The 16,567-nt window shown below is 37.8% G+C and overlaps 1 protein-coding gene across 7 annotated transcripts in view; it reads left to right on the forward strand.

Moving 5' to 3' along the window:
* The window catches only part of WDR33 (WD repeat domain 33), a 68,075-nt gene that overhangs the window by 17,207 nt on the left and 34,301 nt on the right, over positions 1 to 16,567 (forward strand). For 2 of the 7 annotated variants that reach the window (XM_051626989.1, XM_051626987.1), the window contains exons 4-7: positions 121 to 225; positions 788 to 883; positions 1,349 to 1,500; positions 3,262 to 3,359. In XM_051626989.1, the coding sequence (XP_051482949.1) occupies positions 121 to 225; positions 788 to 883; positions 1,349 to 1,500; positions 3,262 to 3,359 (451 nt within the window). Of the gene's footprint in view, positions 1 to 120; positions 226 to 787; positions 884 to 1,348; positions 1,501 to 3,261; positions 3,360 to 4,410; positions 5,049 to 7,416; positions 16,533 to 16,567 lie in introns of those variants that run through there. The other 5 variants (XM_051626983.1, XM_051626982.1, XM_051626986.1 and 2 more) reach the window with 5 other exon arrangements.

The raw sequence follows: 16,567 nt of genomic DNA on the forward strand, positions 1-16,567 counted from the left end.
GGTAACATCCCCACAAAGGAAAAATGTGTTTTTCCAGAAATGGGTGTTCAGAGCGTAGACTTGACTTGCAGTTTCTGGTTAGAAATGTCATTACTAAATCTAGTGTTTCTTCTCTTGTAGTTGGTTCCTCCTATAGGAATGCTGAACAACCCTATGAATGCTGTAACGACAAAATTTGTTCGGACGTCTACTAATAAAGTAAAATGCCCGGTGTTTGTTGTCAGGGTGAGTATAGTGTTGGATTTCCTTAGTTGTATTAATTTAAATTAGTGATATTCTTAACCAAAAAAAGAAACAAGGTAACAGTTACAACATTTCTAAAGCAAACAAACTTGTGGAATGTATGGACTACTACTGTGTCTAGTCTTTCCATGGAGAGTTTTAGGAAATCAAATGGATGGGTCTGGAAGGTAATATATTTTGACTTGCAGAAAAAAAGGCAATTCAGTCTCTGTGCTGTTTGACTCTTGTAATATTCTGTGATGTCAGCAGCATTGTTTAGTAAGGATATTGTGTGTTGAAAATATATTGATGCCCATAAGCTGTTTCTTCTCTACGATGAGATCTTTTACATTCCTCTTACAGTGGGCTTTGTCCTGGTGTTATGAAAGTCAGAAGCCCTCTGGCACATTTCTGCATTTTTGTCCATTTTACATCCTCGAGAAAGTAATTTAGTAAATTCTAATTCTGCAGATTGCCTGGAAGAAGCTTATGATTTATTTGGAGAATTGTGATGAAATATTTTAATGTTGTATTTGCACAGTTTAGTTAAATTATTCTTTTGCAGTGGACTCCTGAGGGGAGACGCTTGGTCACTGGTGCATCTAGTGGAGAGTTCACTTTATGGAATGGACTGACTTTCAATTTTGAAACGATATTGCAGGTAAATTCATCTTTCAAGATCTCGTTTTGTTTCCTTGAGGTCTTGGAGCATGTTTTAGGAACATATCTTCACCCTGTTCATCATGGGTCTGTGATCTAAGTGCAGTAGTGGGAGGTTTAGAGGTCTTTTATTTTCTGCTCTGATCCCATGTCAGACTGTGGCTATAGGCAGTTCATCTAATGCTTCTCATTCCATCTCCATATGCTCCAGTAGTTGTTCTCAAGAACATACTGTGAGTGTTTGTAATAATAAACACACACTTTGGATGCTCTTTATCATTTAGAAGACCATTGTATACAGAGTAAGGGATTTTTGTTTCCACAATAACATCCTGATTCTAACTAGATTAAAATGGTTTTGATTTCTTTGTTGCAGCTGTTAAGTAGGAACTTGACTAATACATGTTTGTGTGGATCAGATAGTATTTGAACATGTTTGCTAGAAGTTTTGTTTCTGAATTTACAGGCTCACGACAGCCCTGTAAGGGCTATGACTTGGTCACACAATGATATGTGGATGCTGACAGCAGACCACGGGGGATATGTGAAATACTGGCAATCCAACATGAACAACGTCAAGATGTTCCAGGCACATAAGGAGGCGATTAGAGAGGCCAGGTTTATACACAATATACCATTTTCTGTAGTACCTATTGCCATGATTAGACTGTTCTCTAAGTGTATTCTGGGTGCAGAAATGCATGGGTTCTTTCAGATTCTGGGAAACTTCCTGCACCACATAAACAGAGTATTTTCTTTTGTTTCCACATTCTCACCGTTTTGCTGGCACCTTTCTGAATTAGTATTGTCCCAGTATCCGCCTCTGCAATATGTTAGAGATGTATTTGTCTGCCGCATTTTGCACTGGTATTCTTTTCATTTTTATATGGTGACAATGTGTATCAGTTATTCCTCTTTATACGCACTGTGTAAGATGACAATTTCATTCCAAATAAAGAATTCAGTCTTTAATAATCTAACTGAATAAAATATCAAGCCTTCAGAAATAAAACACCTGCATAGTTCTCACGAAATAATAAAACATTAAATAAAGTGAAGAACTGCTTGGCTTGGTGAAGCCAAGACTTCCAGTAATGCTAAATACCCACGCAGACTGCCACCTACAGAAGTCAAATGTTAATACTGAATGGGTTCTTCAAGCTTGAAACTGAAAGCAAGTCATTGAAAAGAAGACTGTAGGATATTCTCTTGGTTCAGTGTTGATGCTTCAGTTGTGCAACTGTATTTATATAAAAAAATGGAATCTAAAGTGATACTATCAGTGAGATGTAAATGAAGGATGTTTCAAAAGCAAACCTGCACCTATTCTTAGTAAGATATGGAAATGTTTTTAAAGTAAGCCTGAAGAGAAGCTGCAGATCCAAAAGGAAGCTAAAGCAGTGTTTCTTCAGATTCAGGTGCTGGCCCTTGGTGCTAAAGGTTCACTGCTACAAAACCACTTTCCACTAAAGTCACCATTTTTCTTTAATAAGAGTGCAGCATTTTCTGCCAGAGTTTGGTTATGAGAAGTGTTTACACTGGATTCAGTTACTTTCTGTCTATCATGGCCATACACTGAATTTCTCTTCTATTTTAAGCCCTTTCCTGATCATAAAGATCTAGGATTTCACAAGGGCTCCCTCATGGTCTTTCACTGCACCAGGAAGGAAGGGAGTGCCTGTCAGTTGCTGGAGATATATTCTGGCCCTAACCACATGGCTAAATAACTCTGCTTTTCCAGGGACTTTCATCAAGGGGTAGTGGCTGCTCAATCTGGAAGCTGCTTTCATGTCTGTAGGATTCTTTTAATGCTGTTGGTGGGGTGTAGTAAGAGGGACTTTTTTCCAAATTACTTTTACAGTAAGTGATACACTTGTTTTATATACAATTTTTTTCAACAGTTAATCCAACTAGCATTTTCCTGTGACCAGCTCTCCCTTATTTTTGTTTATCTGCTGCAAAGCACCTGTGTTGTTTTTTTTCCTCAAGAACTGTTCTCCTGTACTTCTACACAGTGTCACTTTCTTATGGTATTGCCAAATGTAAAAATTTAGGGTGACAGTTACCAATTCATATTGATGTTGCTTCTCATCCCACAGAGAAGGCACTATTGTGTCTGGTCTTAGGAAGGTGCTAAGAATAAATGCTGGATTTTTTCCTCATTTGGCAGGGGATTGCAATGCAGTGGTAATCCTATGTTAAATCCATGTCTTGTGATGAAGTGTCATTTGGCAGGCACTTAATCACTTAAAAGTCCCTATGTTCAAATACATCTTTCAGTGTATAAAGCATTACAGTATAATTTTGCCCTGTCTGAGAAGCATAGATAATCTGTTAAATGCTGACTTCTTTCCCCTGCTGTGTGTCTTCATGTAACAGTTTCTCACCCACGGATAATAAATTTGCTACATGCTCTGACGACGGCACTGTTAGAATCTGGGACTTTCTACGTTGCCATGAGGAGAGAATTCTTCGAGGTATGTGTACCAAAAGTACTGATTGGGGTATTTCAAGAGGGGGAAAACCATTTTTAACTAGCTGTTCACCATACAGGAGTATCAGCTTGTCTACAATTTTTGTATTACTTCCCTATCTTAAATCCTCCAAACAAGTTTTTGTTTGCCTGCTGCTATAGGTGCCTTATAATATTCAGACAGGCTGCAGTTCCCAGTGGCACAACTCTGTTACTGTCCACTTAAGCTCTAAACAATGGGAGGTGGATGTAAGGACATTTTCTACTGCTAATACTGGTAGAAGCAGCTGTTTCTGGAGCAGGAATACATTTGTCTTTCTCCAAGCTTAATCTCTGTGACCATCATTACTTCAGAACGAGCATCTTCATGCAGAGGATTCCATTCTTTTCATGGGAGTGCCTTCCATTCTGATTCTTTCAGAGGCAAGGGAGTTACTTTTTCTCAGTTCTTAAAAGGAGGAGAGCATTTTAGGTAGAGAAAACAAGCAAATTTTGATCACATCAGGCAGAGCACATGGAAATAATTCTAGCTTTGTTTTGCTAGTTTTCTGCCCAGCATCTGTGTATGCTAACTTCTGGTGCCTTTCCACTGGCCTTGTTGAGCTTTCTCCTTCTCTTGTTTCAACCTTAACTGAGCAGTAACAATAGCTTCTGACAGTTGTTCCTTTCTTACAGAAGATGTCAAAGGTACATAATTTAATAGGAGAATATACTAAAGACTGTAGGGAGATTGGGAGTTGTAGATACGCAGATAAACTGCAAAGAAGGTATGCAATAAAATAATGGAATTATAGGTTTAGGTGTGAGCTTGTTCAGTGCTTTCCTAAACTAAGGTGTTTTTTTTTGTTTTAAGTCAATGCTTCTGTCTTGGACCTGTCGTGTATTTTAGGAAGTAGACCTGTCCTCATTTCTCTGGACTCTTAACCTCTTGTTTTACTAATACATTACTTTCATGCACCACCATTTTGAAAAGACACTGGGCTTCAGCATTCTTATGGTGATGGTATTCTAACAGAATCTGTGCATAGGCATCATGGTAGATGTGTTCTTTGCAGGAGCTGGCAGGCAAATTTCTGGGCTGTATCATTAAAACCTGTTACTCTCAACGGACCCAAACAGAGTTGAGACTGTTTTGCTCGTTGCTTTCCAAAATAAATCATTCTGTGCTAAACACGTTCTGTATCCTCCAAATCTGTACATTTAGGCCATGTGGAGGAAGTGGAGATTGCCTCCATGCAGAGTTACCAAGATTATAAAAATCCCTGTTAATTCTACATTCTGTTAGTGTTTTGCATAAAGTAGGAATAAAGAATATGATTTAGGCCATAGCAGAGCTTGCATTGTATTTCCTTTTGTACCTGAACATTGTGGTTGTGACTATATCTCAAGTAGAATTATGCTTTAATTTCTTACAGCTTATACATCTCAAGATAGAATTTTTAGTTTGCAGAATAGCTCTCTAAAGAATATCTTGGCTTCTGCTTATGTCATGCACCTACAATACACTTTATCTGTCATGGAAATTGAAATTACTTTGAAAACTTCATGTATCTGGGTAAAATGGAGATTATTCCTCCTTTCTGCTGACAAATTAGCAAAAAAAAAACCAAACCAAACACCACCACCAAAAATACTCCACAACAAAATAAAACCGAAACCCTTGAGTATTGAGGTAGGAGGATGTTTCTGCAAAACAAGCAAGTTTGATTTGTTTTTGATGCCTAGTACTGTTGTTAAGTATGATCAGAAGACTTGTTTGAAGGAGCTGTATGGGTAACACGTAGCTTTCTTGGCAGAAAATCTGTGCTTTCATTTTGTTGTTTGGAGTTCAGAGCTCATGGCTTTAAGAAACAGATCTTCAGGTTTCTCTTCTCCATGTCCATTCTGGTTTTACACATTTAGGAGTGTGACCTGTAATACTTGGCTTAGCACAGCCTTCAAAATGTGTAAATATTGATGCCATTGCTATTCCAAAGTTAGTGATCTGTGAATCCAAGTCCTGGTGGCATTTCATTATGTAAAGAATATTGAAGTGTTTAGATCAAATACTGTGCTAAGGAATGGTTTTTATTTCCTATTTTCACAAGTCATGGTTCACCTATTCTGGTTGATGTTGGTGCTGTGAAGTTGAAGGAATTCTGTATTTTAGTTTAGATCCTAACCTTCACTTAGTGTGTTAAGTTACTCTTCAGGTTATCACACTGAATTATAAAAATCAAATTAAACTATCAATTTACAGTCAGATGTGTTTGTAAAAAAGATTATTACCCACAGGGGTGCAATATCAGTATAGCATCATTCCTACTGATTTTTGAGTAACAAATTAAGGAACACATTTAAAAACAGATTTGAGGACTTTAATGCTAAGGAATGTTCTTAAAGCAATTCCATGAATAGCATTAAGAGTAAATTCCATGAAGAGCATTGAGGGTATCTTGGATAATCTTGCTGATATAGAAAGAACAAAATTCTATAGACTTGTTAAAGGTGCCTTTCTTTGCAAAGGAATTAACTTACACAATTTATTTCTATTATTTGATGAAATGGTTCACTTAGAACTGGTCTGAAGGAACAATTCTAGTCTTATCTTGCAACAAGGATTGGAAAATAAAATTGTAAGTGGCACATGACATAGGACGACTTTAAGTTTTGCTGGAGTTCTTTCAGCTGTCTGTAGTAGGCTACACGTTTTCTCAGTAGTTAAACCCATGAGTACCTGGGCTTTATTAGAAACACATAATAACTGTTTCCAGCTTCCTTTTAATTTGTCAAAATGAAGATGAACAGGCCATCCTGTCTTGTTCTTCATACATAGTGCCAGGAGTTCTGGATCTTTTTTCTTTCATTTGGCCCAGAGCCTGTTTACTACTCAGCTTTTCTCTAATTCATGCTGCTTTGCTGCTGTTCCTACCATTGTGGCTTTCCAGGGCATAGTAGGTTGGAGTATTTTGTTAGAAGAGTGTGCCAGTTTATCAGGCTCTTTAATATCATAAAGATACCTAATTACAGTTTGTATTTTCTCTTGAAGTAAAGGTGCTGTACTCCCAGTAGTTTTTGGTTCTACTCACCAGTAGCTTTTGCTTGTGTTCTTTTCTGTCGTGTTGCTATCTTGATGATGGTAACAAGTACAGTTTGGTGCACTTGCTAAAATACAACTGGTAGGAATCCACCTGATGTTAAAATAAAAAGGTTTTTGTTAAAATAACAAGACATGGAAAACAGGTTGTAGTACACCAAAATGTTGTTTTCAGGTGAATAATTTGTTACTTGGAAAGGCATTTCCAGGAATGGCACTTTTATCAGCTCCTCAGACTAAGCAGTTGCAGTGAAGTTAATGCCAGGACTGATGTAAACAGTCCCCATTTCTGTAAGAACATGCACACTGATAATGCTAAAAACTTGCGGTGAAAAAAATGTATGCAGTAAAAGCTTGATGTCTCTTTATTGAGAAATTAATGTTATTTATGATTTGACTGGTGGCTCTGAATCTCTGGTGTTGGGTCTGAGGTCATGTATCCTTGAGAACATTTTGAGTAGATCATTAGTAAACATGTGATTCCTAAGTTATTCCCAGCATAACTTCATGGGTTAGGATGCTACAAGCACATTTCAATGTTGTCAGTCCCACTGTCTGTCCTTTTTCCTTTCACAGTCACACACACAAAATCCTGTAGAAATGTGTGCTTGTTAGGATGGTAAGGTTTTTGTTCTGAACTATATGCTCCCAAGATTTCAAAATTTGCCTGCCTTAAGTAGGTCATTTCGGCAGGATGAGGCTGTCCGTCTCTAACAATGCTAACCCAAGGTTCAATATTTTGTACACCAGTTTTTCTGTTTTCTGGCTGTAAAATAGAGGAACGGACTAAACTTCCTGCCAGTGTGGTAGATTTGGCAAATGATTTTTCGTATCCTAACTTGAACAAGTAAAAGCAATCATGATTCCTTTGCATTCTTTCTGGATTTAAAATTTGCATTTTGTGACAACGTGTAATTTCTCACTAGCACATAATTTACTCTAAGAAGAGTCTTTTGCCCACCTTTAATAACATTGTTCTGCTTAGAGTTTCCTGTTCAAGCCGAACACCAGTGCGAAAGCTCATTTCCTGCAGAGCAGCCTATGTGCGCACATGCATGCAGAGCTCACAGTGATCACAAGTGAACTTATTTTTCATTTGCTTACAAGTTCTGAAGAACTGTCTTCCCACCTAGTAATACAGAAATGGAGAATTTTTTTCTTCCTTCAACTGTGTTTCTGGATCTTCATTATCAAGTAAAATACCATCAAATGTCTTTAATTGTTTAAATCTACTCCATGGTTTGTATACTCTGCACTATCTGCCTGAAAGTGAAGGGTCTCTTCAAAGTTTTTGACATGTGCTTTCTCAGTCAAATAGCGAATCCTGGGCCGAATAGAAAATCCAAATTCAGAGATTATGCTTTCAGTAATCAAAAAGAACCTGAGACCCAGAAGTACATCTTCAGTTTGGTCTTTTACTTTGAAACACACATTAGTAGCTAGCTTTCAGCCTTTGAAGCAGGTTGAATGTAAGTCAACTCTATAGTGGATAATTTAAAAATAAAAAACCCAATACACCTGATGTTGCTGTTTCCATCTTGCATTTCTTTTGTCTTCACTGTCTCAGCAGGGAGGGAAAATTCAGCAAATTGAAGAGACTCTTGTACATTGATACTGTGTTTCTTGTAAGGGGATGTAGTGTTTAAACCCTCTGTTTTCTATGGCCTTGCTTCTTTGTGCTGTTAGGGTTTCAGGTATATCTAGTATATCGGTTAGTCTACTGATTCATCCTTACGTGAATTAGTATTAGAAGGATTTTTTCCTCAGAATGAAAGCCCAAAACGATAGGAGACCCATCTGATCGTGGCATCAACTATATCAATCTAGAGAAGGCAAATCCTAGAATTTTCAAACATAAAAAGATGAGCTGTTTTGAGATGCTAGTATTGAATCTGTTAAATGTCTTTGTTGGTAGATTTTATTCTGACTGCAGGTCTCTGACCTTCATTAATTTTCTTTGCTTTGGCAAAGTGTGGAACAAGGGATAAGTTGCAACTGAGTCTTTTGAGGTACAGTTGTCCTCTGAATGGCTGTGCATCAAACTTCTCATGTTTTAGACACTAGAAACTCTAGGGAACTTGATCACTTGGTTGTTAACAGTGAATCTGAAAGGCTTTTTTCCTTCACTAACAGTTCAGATCACTTGCACAGTCAGTGATGCAGGAGCCCTTTTGTTCCTCGGTATGTGTTGTGCCAGCCTTGATGCTGCTTCTTTGGGCTTCATGCATAGAGAGCCCTTTACACGGTCTCACTCACTTCATCTCATTAGGAAACTCTGTCAGCTTGGTGAGATTGAGTTAGGAATTTCGTAGACAATTTCCAACTTCTAAATGGAAGTCGTCACACAAAATAAACTTTCCTAGCATCTTTCTCTGTATCTTTTTAGAGTTTATTAACACCAAGGACTTGATGTGTGAATACGCCTTTATTGAGCTTACAGGTGACATCAGTCATCTCTGCTTGTTAGTGTGGTGGGTATAACAAACATTACATGGGAAGAATCTAGTATCTTCATGCTTGAGGCTACTAGAGACGATGGTGTCATCTAGCAAATCGATTTTATTCCTGAATAATACTTTCAAGTCTCTATTATCTTGGTTTTCTATTAGAGTTAGAATTGAATAGTTAACAAAATCTATTTCTTTTAAATGTGAAAACATCTAAGAGTTGAGAAAGAAACTTCCCACCTTTGACTTGCATCGGATTCCTATTTGTGAAGTGTTTGGAATTGGACAAAAAATGTATTCTCATCAACTATACTTGAAGTCCTTTGGTTTCTGTGATGAAAAGACATTGGTTAGGGGGTAGCTTCATGATGCCTTTGCTCCCTGAAACAGTGCCAGGAGGTTTAGAGGGTGCTGAAGTCTGATCATGGAGCTGATTGCATCTGATATACCTTAAAAGCTTTTAGTTTATATTGCAGTTCAGTTCTGAGTAGTGTTGCAGTACAATACAGTAAGTCTTAGATTTCTGATTCTCACCTAGAATCTAGTGGTGTAAAAATCCTGAAAAGTTAATAGCTAAGAATATATAGAATTCTCAAAGAATGGGTAAAAGAGATCATGAGAGATGAGCCACAACACCACATTATGAAAAAGTTACACTGGATACTTGTGTCATCACTCCGTATGCGACAAGAGTGAAGAGGTGCTGTGAGAGAATGAGATTATTTCAGATTCAGGTTTGAAGTCTCTTTTCCTCCCTGAAAATTGCCCTGAAGCTGGAAGTTCTAACATCTCTCACTTTTAACTGCAAGGGAAAATTTTACACTGAAAAGGCTAATATTTGTAATAAATCTGTTTTGTTTAGCTTGGAGGAATATTGAGAAACTGTTTCACAAGTCACTCAGCACTTAGTGCTGCTGAAATACATGATACTTCCTTAAGAAGTTTTACATTAGTAGGGTTTTTTGCATCTCCTTCCTTTTATGTGTTTGATATTGCTAGGGGTAGGTAATACTCAAGTAGGTGAAGCCTTTTTTACCATTTGCTAGTAGGAATAATTCGGTGGTGAGACCTTTAGCATCATCTGGTGTGGTGTGACTATATACAGAAGTACACACAATATGCCTGGAACTCTGCGGAAGGCTCAGGACTGGCCTACAATGAGATCCCTTGATGCTGCAGTGAGCTTTGTGTTAGAGTTCTGTTCTTCATTGCTGGGGAAGGAAAACAGTCTCTTAAGCAGATTAAATTAGTACTAACAAAGAAAATCCCAAACTACAGAGGCATCTAAGTACTGATGCCAAATGTATACCAGTCTTCCTTTCTCAGCGCAAATGTAATTGTTGAACAGGAAGCTGGTTGTGCGCATTGGGGGTGATAGCTTCCTGGTATTGCACTCATCAGTATTTTTCATATCAAAGGTTCTTAACAGAAAAAAAATTATCTTCTCTGGTAAAATAATATGTTGATAAATACTCAGAATTGGGCACTAATTTTTTTTTATTTTTTTTTACTAGAGTCTTTTGTCTGACATAACCATTTCCTACTAGAGTGTAATTATAGAAATACGCTGTTGCAAAATAAAAGGTAGTAGTCTTGAAAAAACAAAAGCCACGGTTCTCTGGTGAAAATTAATTCATGTCAGTGCTTAGAAACTTCTCTTGCAGTCTTTTTTACTCCACTTTTCTTTTGTCTCTTGATTCAATGGACCACTTTTTTTTTCTTTCCCCATGGTTACTGTACGAAAAGCTTTTGTGCATCTAAGTAAGCATAGACTTTGCAAAGCGTTTGATACTTTGTTTTGCTTCATTTCAATCGTGCATACTCAAAATCATTTCCTATTCTAGTACATTTAGTTCAGAGTCATAGTCTGACTTCAGTAGTGAGACAGTTTGCATCAAGTTTGCAACATTGCAGTTCTCATACTTGAAGATCACACACATGGACAGCCAGGCACTGGCAAGTGGGGAGGCAGCTTGCAGATCTCTTCCCTAAAATATGATGGTGTTTATTTCTCTCTTACCTACCTGGTCTTATGACCTTTTCATGAGAAAGTTTTGCTTATCACATGCTGTGTTTGTAGGAAGACACAGTCAAAAGAGAAGCTGGGGGATGTGCTGAAATGCATATAGCAGATGAGGAGAAAGGGATAAATAAGAATCCAGAAGAAGCTTTGGTTGAAGGTGGCTGAACTGAAGGATAGCAAATGGGAGGGAAATGTGGAAGCTGTGTCAGAATGAAAAGAAACTTCATAAAACAACAGCTGGTGTTATGATTGAGAAGAGATACTGGCAGTGTGAGCAAGGAGATGGGAACGAGGTGTTGAAAAGTAGCTGAAGTTTTGCTCCTGGCGTGGTGGGGGTAAATCAGGCAAACTCAAGTTTCTGAGCACCCAGAGGAGAGGCTGGGCTATAGTGGCTGCACAACACACTCAGACACAAGCAGACAGTAAGTCATGTACCATGAGCCCGTGTGTCTGTGTACTACGATGTGTATGTGGAAATGTGTAATAACACACATTTTTGTGCCTCGATATCTTTTAAATTTTATTTTCTAATTCGTGACTCCTAGAGACTCCAAGGTGATGAGTTTGAGTAGAGTTAGGAACATGTTTGGCATTCATTTGGGAGATAAAGATGGAGTGTTGTTATAGTGAGTGATACCATCCTTCCTATTCTAACTAGGAGAGAGCTCTCTACCAGTTGATTAAAACTCTTTGTGGCTTTTTAGTCCCTAAGAAGTAACATGGAATTAAAAAAGTAAAATTTCCCCCTTCATGTTTTGTCAGTTTAACAGCTCTAAAATTGAAATATGTAGTGGTTGCTCTTCAGACCTAAGGCTGAGTCTGAATTGCTTCCGTTGGGAGTATCATTGAGGTCCATATGTGCTGTAGGCTTCTGCAAAAAATGGTTGCTTCTACCAAGGCTCCAAGATCTCAGAGAGTAAACTTCAATTTCCATTCAAAAAAGCTGAGGACTGTGTTCCCCTTGGCTGCTTAAAATTGGGAAAGCAGTATCTTCTAGTAAAAAAGCAAACCCTGCTTTCTGGTGTGTGCTGGCAGATACAGATTTTCTAACATATGTCCAATAGCTTTTTATTTGCCTTTTTCATTTAGAATGTTGGAGGATTGAAACATTTTACATGTTATATTTGAATCTTACTTTTAAAACTTCTATCACTTTAAAAGAACTTTCCTCTAAACCGAGTTGTAACACCTGGTAAATTAGGAGCTTAACTAGTTATTCCAGCTCTCAAGGAGTAGGATGAATTGATGAAAAAAATGTAGCTGATCCAGTCTGTTGTTACTATTATGGGATGTTAGCAAAAATCGAGTCTAAATACTGATACAGTACTTCTGCATTTTAAATCCTCCTTATAGCTGACTTCCTTCTCTGTTCTCAAAGATGATCCTGGAGATCTTATTTTTGTGTTAAGGTTTAAGGAAGGAGTAGCTCTGCTAAGTATTTACTGTCCTCAGATTGAGGATTTGCATAGCAAGACTTCAGCAGTCTTGCCTTGCTTAACATAAGGCCCAGTCCTCATTGAGAGTTATTTTTCATCAGAGGTTGAGGTTCCTCCTGCCTTTAGAAATGATGAGTACACTTAGGGATTAAAAAAATCAGCGTATCTTCTTTCGAGTCAATGAAAAGCTGATTTACACCCCCAAACTTTCCATCTTGAGATGAGGTGTGAAGTTTAGATTAAAGTAAAACATTTTCCTGTGAAAAGATAATTTTCATGTCTCTTGTATTTGGAGCTAATAACACAAATTGCTGGATGAATGCTATTCACAGGTGAGTAATTTCCCACTTAAGTCCAAGTCTAATCGGAATCCCCAGAAGCCTGAGCTCAAACTCACTTGATGTTCCAGGTATGTTGCTGTTAGAAAAAAATAAGTATAATGGTAAGGTTAAGAGTTAGTAAAAAGAAAATAGTTTATCTCCTCTAGTCTGCTGGAAAACACACTTAAAATGCCATTTTTACTGGGGAGATGGAGGCTCTAATTTTCTTTTGGTTTTTTTTAGCTATTCTCTTACTAGTGCAGTAGAACAGTGTGAATGTGTTTGTTCCATTTTAGATATTGTTCAGTCTCAGTCCTTGGAGGTTTTCAAAATATGCAGCAGCCTGATCTGACCCAATAGCTTCGAGGAGAAGGTTGAACAAAAGACTTGTGAGGTTCCTTCCAACCTGACTTGCCCTGTGATCTTATGATACTGAATTCCCCTGTTTTGCCTACTGGGAAACCAACAAAATATCCTTGTGATGTCATTTTGAGTGACCTTCAGCAGTTCCTAGCATATATGACATAAGGAACTAATCGTCAACATCTTTTTAGTTTGTTTTTCCTCCAGCTTTCAACATGCCTGAGGAAATACACACTACCTATTTGGACTGGAAAGATTTCTGAATGTTTAGTGGAAGTTTTTCCAGATATTATGCATATTTAATCATCCCACAGTGATTAATAGTTTGGTCAGCTTAATTTTTATGGAAGTTTAAGGTGTGCATATAGTCCTACAAGCAGTGGGTTTGTTGTAGATAAGATGGGAGATGTGATAGCATGCTGTAAGCATCTGCAGTACCCCCATCAATGTGTAACCACAAGTAAAAAGACATCTCTAGATACACAGATATACATAAATATGGAATGCATGTGTAACCTGAGACTCTAGAACTACACAGCCTTCATAAGGGTGCCCAGTGGCACATTTTATAGACTTAAATATTACTTTGCTGCTTTCTTGTTGTTTTGGTTTTTTTTCAAAATTCTGCAGTCCTGAAATAGAATGTGCAGACAGGGTTGTAAAGCTCTAAAACGTGTACAATTACACTAGATTGAAAATGTCTGCTTTTTAAGGAAAAAGTAATGTAGGTAACTGATTTACTCTCTAAACAGAAGCAGCCTGGGTGGGTCCACCTGCTTTGTCATGGCAGTTCTGGAAGTTGTGTTTCTTTAGATCATGTTTCTAAGCTCTCCAAAGTGAACATCAGCCTTTAGTTCTAGATGAAATGTTTTGGGTTTTTTTTAAACAAAAGCTGGTGTACATAGTATATTTAATTGTTCATGTCTACACCTATCCCAGGTCTTGACTGACCTTTATGGCTAAAACTAAATTTTAAAATTAATTTTCAAGTATAAGCATATTAAGATAAGACTGTAGAATATTAAATATAATTTTGGGGCTGTAATGTTTTTTAGTTAAAAAAAATGTAGAAGTTGCTTTGTCTTGAAACATGTTACTTTTCAAGCACTTGAAAAGTCCAAGCCAGATTTATTCTGGTTTTCCTACTACAGATGAGTTTAGAAAGGAATAACACATTTCAAAATCTGTTGACAAAATTCCCCCTTCTGATTGTAATTAATCAGTAGGAAGGAACAGTTGCACTTGGAAAAGAACTTCCTGGATGTCTGTCAAGCATGCTTGTACATAGCACAGTTACAAGATCTAAAAATTGTTACAGGATGTCTCTGTTTTCTAAAGCTAGGCAGGTGTTTGTGCCTGGTGAGGGGCAGCCCTCCCTTTCCTTCACACCTGCTTCTTTCTTTCTTGCCATGCATAATTCATAGGCAGAAATAATGCTTTTGGGTAGAATAGCTGATAGAGTTCAAAGAAGGGATGGTTGGTGGTTGGTTTGTGTTTTTTGCCTAAAGCCACACCAGCCTGTCTTGGGGAGACAGAAATTTGCTCACTTGAGATCAGCTGATATGTTTGGATTAGGTGTTTTCCCTACAGATTTTGTTGTATCCCCCTAAATCCTCCAACAGCAATGACTCTTTGTGTTGCTCACCGAGCAGGAACTCCACCTGCTTAAAATGAATGTAGAAGTGTTTTCTCATTCTCAAAATAATGAAATCAAGTGATTAGGAATATTGGTAATGTTGATGAGTACGGATTTCTGTGGATCACCCTTCTTCTGGAGCTTCCTGTTCTCCAGAGACTTAGCAGTAAGCGTATGGTACTAAGACTAGGAATGTAAAAAGCAACATTCACTCAGACAATTATTTTAATTCATTACATTGATTTATACTCCGCAGTTGTATTTTGGAGGTCTTTGGACAAAGGTAGGTTCTCTTTTGCACTATTCCCAGCTTATCAGGAGTAACCTTTGCTTCAGAGGAATGGGGGGAAAAAAAGGATCATTCCACTCACCTACATAAGCATGTTAGGTTTATCATTCCTGCACCATGTATTGCATTTGCTGACAATCTCAAACAGGGCTTTTGTAAAAATGCCATCAGAAGTTTTAATGCGAGTACTAAACTTTAGAATTTCTGTGTTTACAAACTGGAACGCTGGAGGCTTTAAATAGCAGGTACAGCCCTGCCAGCCATTTTTGTAGAGATGTGACTGCTGCTTCCTGTCTGAAAAAACCCATCCTGCCTGTCATGGGGTTCCTCATGTGCTCGTGCTTCTCTCCCACTTTGCCATGTTCTTTTCCCTGTGTCTGGAATTCTTCAAGGACCATATAGTCTTTCTTCCTAAGAGCTCTTACTGGGTGTGTTTCCAACACTTGTCACCATGAGAATGCCTGTTCCTAGTAAGTGAATGGAAATGCTGGCAGTTAAGTCTGTATTGTGCATAATGGTTGAAGCTGCAGTAGTTCCTGCAGGACTGTCCTCCCAGGTATCATCACTGCAGCAAGCCTCAGCTCTTGACTGAAATTTAAAGAAGGTTCTAAAGAATGGTGGTTTATTCCACAGAAATTCTTTACTAGAAATATCAGAAGTTACTTTTAACCCATTGCAAATGGATTAAAACCCATTTGAATGACCAAATTAATAACTTTTGTTCCAGCAGAATATTAGTATTTGAATAAGTTTTGTTAACTTTTTTGCAAGATGTCAAAATGCAAGTAAGGAACAGGCATGAGACAGATTTTCCTGAAAAACACCCAGAAGGATTTATTAGAGCAGCAGTTAGTAAAAGCACCTAACAAAAATTGTTTAGTAGTGGCATTTAAAAATTAACAACTAATGAGAATTTTAAATTTGAAGTGCCATATTAAAAATCTTAAAAATTCATGCTGCATTTGCTAAAACTGAAGAGTATCAGGATATTTTTCCTGTCTGCTATTTGCTGTCCTTGCACAGATAGGGGGGCTTGAGTTTAGGAGTGTAAAGTTAATTCAGTTACGAGGATTTTCTTTAAAAACTACTGTAGCATCTGTAAAGTGTACTTGTTTGTACATGATGGCAGGAATAACAGGGTTTGCTGCTTCCTGTCCGATAGGATTTATCTGCCATGTGTGCTGCATCTCACTGCAGGTGTCATGGGAAAGAACTTAAACCCCAGAATTTTCTGTTCTGGGCAAAATGTGTTGATGCAAAGGCATGCCTGGCTGTGCCCCTGAGGAGGTTAGGAAGCTGCTGATGGAGTGCAGAGGAGTAATGCCCAAACTCAGCAGCTGAAGAATCTGTTGATCTTGAAGGAAGGTTATTCTCAGCCTGAGGTGTCTTTTTCTCCAGTGTAGTGCTGATGTTGCAGTTGGTCACGTTCATGACACATTGACACTGTAAAACTGCATCTTCTAGCAGCAGATCATTCACAAGGGAATATGTATTCCAAAAAGAGACTAGTCTGATGAAGATGTATTCTGTGTACTAAAGCAATAACTGTATTTTAACTTGCACTGAAAATAAACTGTTGACATGGGATTATACCTGTAAAGCTTCCTTTATTTTGTTAACTT

The sequence above is a fragment of the Apus apus genome, chromosome 8 (assembly GCF_020740795.1).
Source record: "Apus apus isolate bApuApu2 chromosome 8, bApuApu2.pri.cur, whole genome shotgun sequence".
NCBI lineage: Eukaryota > Metazoa > Chordata > Aves > Apodiformes > Apodidae > Apus > Apus apus.